General features: G+C 42.4%; 1 protein-coding gene across 4 annotated transcripts in view; it reads left to right on the top strand.

Moving 5' to 3' along the window:
- Nucleotides 1–7,120, top strand: part of nfia (nuclear factor I/A) — a 175,054-nt gene that overhangs the window by 163,309 nt on the left and 4,625 nt on the right. For all 4 annotated transcript variants that reach the window (XM_031875271.1, XM_031875269.1, XM_031875274.1 and 1 more), the window contains 3 exons: nt 1,785–1,963; nt 3,883–4,045; nt 5,279–5,367. In XM_031875271.1, the coding sequence (XP_031731131.1) occupies nt 1,785–1,963; nt 3,883–4,045; nt 5,279–5,367 (431 nt within the window). The remainder of the gene's footprint in view (nt 1–1,784; nt 1,964–3,882; nt 4,046–5,278; nt 5,368–7,120) is intronic.

Here is a 7,120-nt window from a genome sequence, read left to right as displayed (position 1 = left end):
TGTGTGTGTGTGTGTGTGTGTGTGTGTGTGTGTGTGTGTGTGTGTGTTTGTGTGTGTACAAGAGAGAGAGAGAGAGGGCAGAGAAAGCCATCCATCCAATGATTACTGTAAATGCATTGGCCGCATCGTACGCACACACACACTCTCAGACACACACACACTCGGTCAGTGTGTATTGTCAGAGTGATAAATCACAGCAGACTTTAAGTGAATTAGTGCAGCAGCTTTAACTCTCCTTTCCTCCATCCCTCTCTCTCTCTCTTCCTCTGCCTCTTTTATTTCTAAAGTCTCTCTCTCTTTCTCTCTCTTTCTTTATGATTTTTAAAGTCTCTCAATCTCTGTCTCTCTCTCTCTCTCTTTTCCTCCTCTCTATACATCACAGTCCTTAACGAGGCATCGTCCACTAATGAGCAATCAGAGAATATTAGACCAATTAGAGCCCTAATTAGATTAGAGAGGAGAGGGGGAGAAGGGAGGAAAGGAGGAAAGGAAAGAAGGGTAGAAAACAAGATATAAAAGGGAGAGGAAGAGGAGGTGAGAGGGGATAAGAGAGAGAAAGGATGGAGGAAATTACGAAATGAAAAGAGATTAGGAAAGATAACAGGAGGAAACAAAAGAGAAGAGGATAAAAAGAGATTAAATGAGATAAGAGGAGGAAGGAGGAAAGGAAAAAACAAGAGAAGAGAGGAGAAAAAAGGGAAAGGGCATAGAAAAGATCAGGAGGAGTGGAGAGGAGAACAAAAAGTTGGAAAGGTGGAAAGAAAGGAGAGAAGAGGTGACTAGAGGAGAAGAAGATGGAGGAAATGAGGAAATTAAAGAATAAGGAAGCAATTTACAAAAATGAAGACGAGACGGAGGAATGGAAGAAAGAAAAAGAGGAGGAAAGAAGAGAGGACTAGACAAGGGAGGAGATGAGATAAGAGGAGGAAGGAGGAAAGACGAAAGGAGGAGAAAAGGTGGAAAGAGCAAAGGAAAGAAGAGGAGGTGAAAAAAGAGTAGTGGAGAAAAGAAGAGGGAAAGGTGGATAGAAGGAAAGGAGAGGAGAAAAGAGGGAGGAATAGAGGAGAGGAAACAGGATTGGAAAGGAGAGGAGGAGCAGATGAGGATGAGAGGTGAGGAAGATGAAAAAGAAGAGTAGACAAGATGAAGGGGGAGGAAAGAAAGAGAGGAGGCTAGAGGAGTGGAAGAAGGAGGAAAGGGAAGAGTAGGCAACCGTACAGCAGAGGGTGAAGTGAGGGGAAGAGAAGATGAAATGAGGGGAAAGGAGAGAAAGAGGAAATGAAAAGGGAAGGGATGGAAGAGGAGAGGAGAAGAAAGAAAGAAGGAGATGAGGAGAGGAAACAAGAGAGGAAGGGAGAGGATAGTGAGAAAAGAAGAGAAGTGGAGAGGACAGGAGATGGGAAGAGGAGAAAACAACAGAGTGGAAGAAGAAAAATAAGGAGAAGGAATCAAAAGAGAAGAAGAGACATAAATAATGTTCATTGACCTCCACACACACATATACATACACACACACTCCTTTTGAGTGACAGCTGGGTGTGAGAGGTGTATTATGGTCTGTTGTCTTTGTTTCTTCTGCTCTGCTGTGTGTGTCCGTCATCAAGTATTTGCATGTGAAGCCACGCCCCCTTTAATCAACTTTAAATGTCCCTCTTTTTACTCCCCCTTCTCTCTCTCTCTCCCCACCCTCCCTCAAACAACTCTCTACCGCGCTCCCCCAACTCTCCTGATAATTTCCTCTCTCTCTCTCTCTCCTCCTTCCCCTGCCTCCCCTCACCCCACAGCGAGCCCCCACGCTCCCCCCTCCAGCCTTCACTTCTCCTCCTCCCCCATCCTGCAGCAGCCCGGCTCCTACTTCTCCCACCCGGCCATCAGGTATCACCCGCAGGAGACACTCAAGGAGTTCGTCCAGCTGGTCTGTCCTGACTCCTCCCAGCAGGCCGGACAGGTGGGCTTCCTCAACGTAAGCACACACCCACACACACACACACTCACACACACACTCACAGAAATACAACACAAGGAAACATCTGAGCTGGGTTTTCCAGCCTCTGCAAAGGTGGGATCAGTATCTGTTTGCAGGGCTGGAGCAGAAAACACTGCAGTGTGTGTGTGTGTGTGGTGTGTGTGTGTGTGTGTGGCCTTGTGTCTGCAGTGAGATAGTTGATATATCTGTGTCTAGACACTGAATCAATACACCCTCCCCCCCCCCCCCCCCCCCCCCCTACCACACACACACACACACACACACATATCTGTTTTCTTCTTCTTGCAGATGTAGTAAAAACGTGTATCACAAAAGTGAAAGTTGTAAAAAACATGATATAAAACATTCTTGATCTGACGTTTAACACACCCTTAGTTTTTTTTTTTAAATCATCCAATCTTTTGAAGTAAGTATTCAGATCCTTTTCTTCAGTAAAGGTACTAATTCCGCACTGTAAAAAGTACTCTGTTACAAGTAAAAGTCCTGCATTGAAAATGTTACTTCAGTAAAAGTATTTTAGTATAATTAGGAAAATGTAATTAAATATCAAAAGTAGAAAACTGTCCCCTATGACCGTTACACTATTATGTATTATATAATTAGATTATTATTACTCATGCCTTCATGTAAAAGCAGGATTTTACTGTAGATGTTTGAGGTGGAGCTCATTTTGATTATTACATATTGATTATTTTCAGTATGGATCAATCTGCTGATTATTTCCTCCGTTAATCGATTGATTGCTTGGTTTGTTTCACAGTTACCCAGAGCCCAAAGTGACACTTTCACAATGTTTTTTTAGTCCAACCAACAGTCCACACCTCACCATTATTACTAATATATTACTATTGTTACCATTATTACTAATATATTACTATTGTTAACATTATTACTAATATATTACTATTGTTAACATTATTACTAATATATTACTATTGTTACCATTATTACTAATATATTACTATTGTTAACATTATTACTAATATATTACTATTGTTACCATTATTACTAATATATTACTATTGTTAACATCATTAAAAGGAAAAGCTGCAAATTTTCACATATGTGAAGCTGGAACCATACATTTAAATAAAAAATGACTTAAACCCTCAAAATAGTTGCCAATTAATTACTTTATGTCAATAGTCTAATTGATTAATCGATCGTTTCAGCTATACATCTCGATACTGCTGCGTAGTTAAATTCATAACAAAACATCCTATCGTTTTAATTTTGTTAAGTAACTAAAGCTGTCTGATAAATGTAGTTGAGTAGACATAGAAAGTGTTGTAAAAAGGAAAATACTAAAAGTACCTCAAATTTTCACGGAAAGAAACAATACTTGGGTCAATGGACTTCGAACCCTGGACAAAGGTCAGGCCTTTCTATGCCGCAGTATCCTGGTTTCTATCGACGAGGGTCCAGGTTTCTTTAAGAACACAAGTGCACACATGTAGGATGGTAATGTCAATGGGAACACACTCACAGACCTAGAAGCATGTGCGTAGATAAAGACACAGCATATATATATATATATATATATATATATATATATATATATATATATACAGTATATATATATTATAAATAAAGGAAGAGTCTGTGGAGGGTAGAGACAGAAGGAGGCAGAGAGGTGAAGCGAGGTACTGTGGTATTATGCTTATAGATTAGCAGGATAAAATGCGAGCGGCAGCAGAATTCTTTATGACCAGCCAGGAAAACTGCTGACACACACACACACTCACACACCCGCTCAGAGGGCAGCAGGGAGTTTGAGCTGTTACAGGTTAGCCGTGTGACCGACCTGTTGATGTTGTTAACATCACAGAACATCGTGCATCTACTTGTATTGAATGTTTTTTTCTTCTTGTTTTTTTTAACCCCGCCTCCTTCAGCCTAACGGTAGCTCCCAAGGAAAGGTCCACAACCCTTTCCTGCCGACGCCCATGCTGCCTCCCCCTCCGCCTCCCCCGATGGCCCGTCCCGTCCCGCTGCCTGTCGACGCCAAGCCACCCTCCACCTCCTCCGAGGGCGGGGGCAACTCGCCCACCTCGCCCAGTGAGTGCAAATTATCTTTTAGCGCAACTTTGTACAAACAATTCTACAAACTGTCCGCCTCTGCAACAAAGACGAGAAAATATAGAATAAACATCCCAATATTTTAATTATTAATCTAATATTGACTTCAAAATCAAAAGAAATGATTCATATTCTGCAAGAGGTGACTCGTTTTGTGCTTGGATTATATTTCACTTCAGGGTTTAGTGTCGATTTACTGTCGGTTGGCAAAAACACACTCGGCCTGTGCCAAAGCTGTTTAATCCTCCTCACGCTCATCAACACATATATATATTTATTGCTTTTGTTTTGGGTTGTGTGAGTGGAGTCCAAATGTGCTTCAATTATAACGGGAAATAAATCTTTGTCATCACTCTGACCTACATCTGCTTAATAATTCCCCAAAAGGCTTTCAAAAGTTTATTAATCCGTCAACTACCTACGACAGTTTTGTTTATCAGAGTTGTTGGAAGTCTTTGTGCTAAGCTAGGCTAAACTTGGCCTGGGGCCGGATCCACAAAGAGGTGTTCATTTAGTTCCTGCCTAGTCTATTGAAAGGTGGACGGTTTCAGAAGTACAATGACTGATTTATTTGAATCCTAAAAAAGTTAGCCAGGTTAAGGACTAAGAGCTATGTTTCCATGGTAACGACACATGTTTTTCATGAGCAGCGGTGGCTTGGTCAGCCGTGTTTTTTTTTCAGTTTGAAAAAAGCCTACATTTACCCAGAATTCATAGCAAATTAGGTAAATTGCTAATAGTCAGTCAGTCAAAGTCTGTCACATTCAAAGTGTGTCTTTGTGAATTACATTAATTTGTGATTACATTAATATCTGAGTCTGCAGAAGACAGAGAACAAGATGAGCTTCTGACTGCTGCTTTAATTCCAAAAAATAAAAAACACACAAAAAGGACAAATTTAAAGTTAGTCTTGGCTATGAAGTCCCGGACTTTGTGTTTCAAGTCCTAAGCAAGTCATTTTGTACCCTTTGCCAAATGTAATGTGTTTCTATTACTTTCAAACTAAGTGTTATTCCTTCAACACAGTTACAATCACTTGTTTACTTCTGAGTCGACACAGTCTGTACATCTTAGTGAGATAATCAAGACCTTTTAGATCTTGTCAAGTCTGACGTAATCAGAATCGTGAGACCCGAGTCCACACCTAAACGCAACACCCAGCTTGAGCTTAATAAACTGAACTCTGTGTGTGTGTGTGTGTGTGTCGTGCAGCCTACTCCACCCCCACTTCATCTCCGGCCCAGCGGTTCATCAGCGTCGGACCCAGAGATCCCGGCTTTAACATCCCTCAGCAACCACAGGTAACACGCACATTTTATTGGGGCTAACTAACCCTAAATGGCCAAAAGTATGTGGATAAACGTATGTTGCTATGGTTACCCGCAGTTAAACACTCCCCTTGGGCTCTAATTTTAAAACAGCAGTTAAACTACATTTGAGGTGTGCACGTATATGTGACTTTAACACGGCAACAGCCAATCAGAGAGCAGGGTTTTTTGCGTAGCCTCGGGTATGAGTGCTTGTAAAGTAAAGATTGGGAAAAGAAAGCAGCACTTTGCGTTAGGCCTGTAACGTTTACTATGGAGCAGGTGGTCAGTGAACACAACATCCACATTTAATACAATGCTATGTGAGTGTTTGTGTGTGTGTGTGTGTGTGTGTGTGTGTGTGTGTGTGTGTGTGTGTGTGTGTGTGTGCAGGACGTCAGGGTGTGTTGGCCAGCTGATTTATGAAGAGTGTAACGATTGGGCAGCCTTGACTTAACTCATCTCACACACACACACACACACACACACACACACACACACACACACAGTATAGTGAGAGGACAGTGAGTTGGGAGTCCTCTGTTGACAATCGGGACATGTTTGATTGCTTTAGTGTGTGTGTGTGTGTGTGTGTGTGTGTGTGCGTGTGTGGTGGCCCGCAGTGAACGAGGCTGTCGATTTATTGACTCTGTCACAGGCCAACGCACACACGCACACACACACACTCCTGTAGACATGAGCCAGGTGTTTGTCACTGCTGCTGGAAACAGACTCCTGTTATTTATTCTTCTGTCTCTCTGAGACGTTGCTGTCATCTGTCGTCTCTCGGTCCTCCACTAATCAAGGCTTTTCTCAGATCCTGTATTTACAGAAAATGTTTTTTTCTTTTTAAGAATATACATGAATTGTAGGTTAATGATGAACGTCAAATGTTGACATTGTTAGAGAGCAATGGTTGGATAGAGAAGGCTATGTTGAGAAAGTGAGAAATTGACTACATTCTAGAAAACGTGGCGTTGTATTCGTAGTATTTTGGATAGTAGTGACATCCTATTGAAATTTAGGACATTTTCAAAAAGTGAGGACAATTTTGGGGAATTAAGGACCTTTTAGGAAAGTGAGGACAATTTGTCTGGTCGTCACTTCTACAAAGGGTTGTTTGAGGTTTTATGACTATAAGGGAAGTATTATGTTAATAAAGGTCCTCACAAGTATAGAACTGCAAATGTGTGTGCTTTGGTTCATGGGTATAAAAGGCAGTAAGTAGATTGACAGGGGGAGCCCTGCTGCATTAAAGAGTGTGACCTCAGAGCAGGACACACACACACACACGTACATACACTCACACATAAAATCAACATAATGACACACACACACACATAGAAGCAGGAACAAAAGTCACCCTGGGCGGTCGACATTAGGCCTCTGTTAGAGAGAGAGAGCCATGGGACAGTACCGTAAACACTCCCTCCTCTTATCGCCATGGTGACCAACTGGACAGTCTGTGCATTCCTGTGTGTGCGGTGTGTGTGTGTGTGTGTGTGTGTGTGTGTGTGTGTGTGTGTGTGTGTGTATAGGTTATTTTGGGGGGAGCGGGGGGCAGATGGCACTGGCATTGTGTGAGAGTAGGCATCGTGCCCACACGGGTCAGCGTGGTGGTTGCCGCGGGAGACGGTGGCGGTCACCCACGGAAACGGTGGGAGGGAGTTGGCACCTTCGTCGTGCCAACCAACACGCACCTCACACACACACGCATTTTACACACTACTCTACAACAGCTAGCCAT

This window comes from Anarrhichthys ocellatus, unplaced genomic scaffold (assembly GCF_004355925.1).
Source record: "Anarrhichthys ocellatus isolate YVR2014 unplaced genomic scaffold, GSC_Weel_1.0 scaffold88, whole genome shotgun sequence".
Lineage (NCBI taxonomy): Eukaryota > Metazoa > Chordata > Actinopteri > Perciformes > Anarhichadidae > Anarrhichthys > Anarrhichthys ocellatus.
The sequence above is the reverse complement of the archived record's forward strand: the minus strand, read 5'-3'. Positions and strand labels throughout refer to the sequence as shown.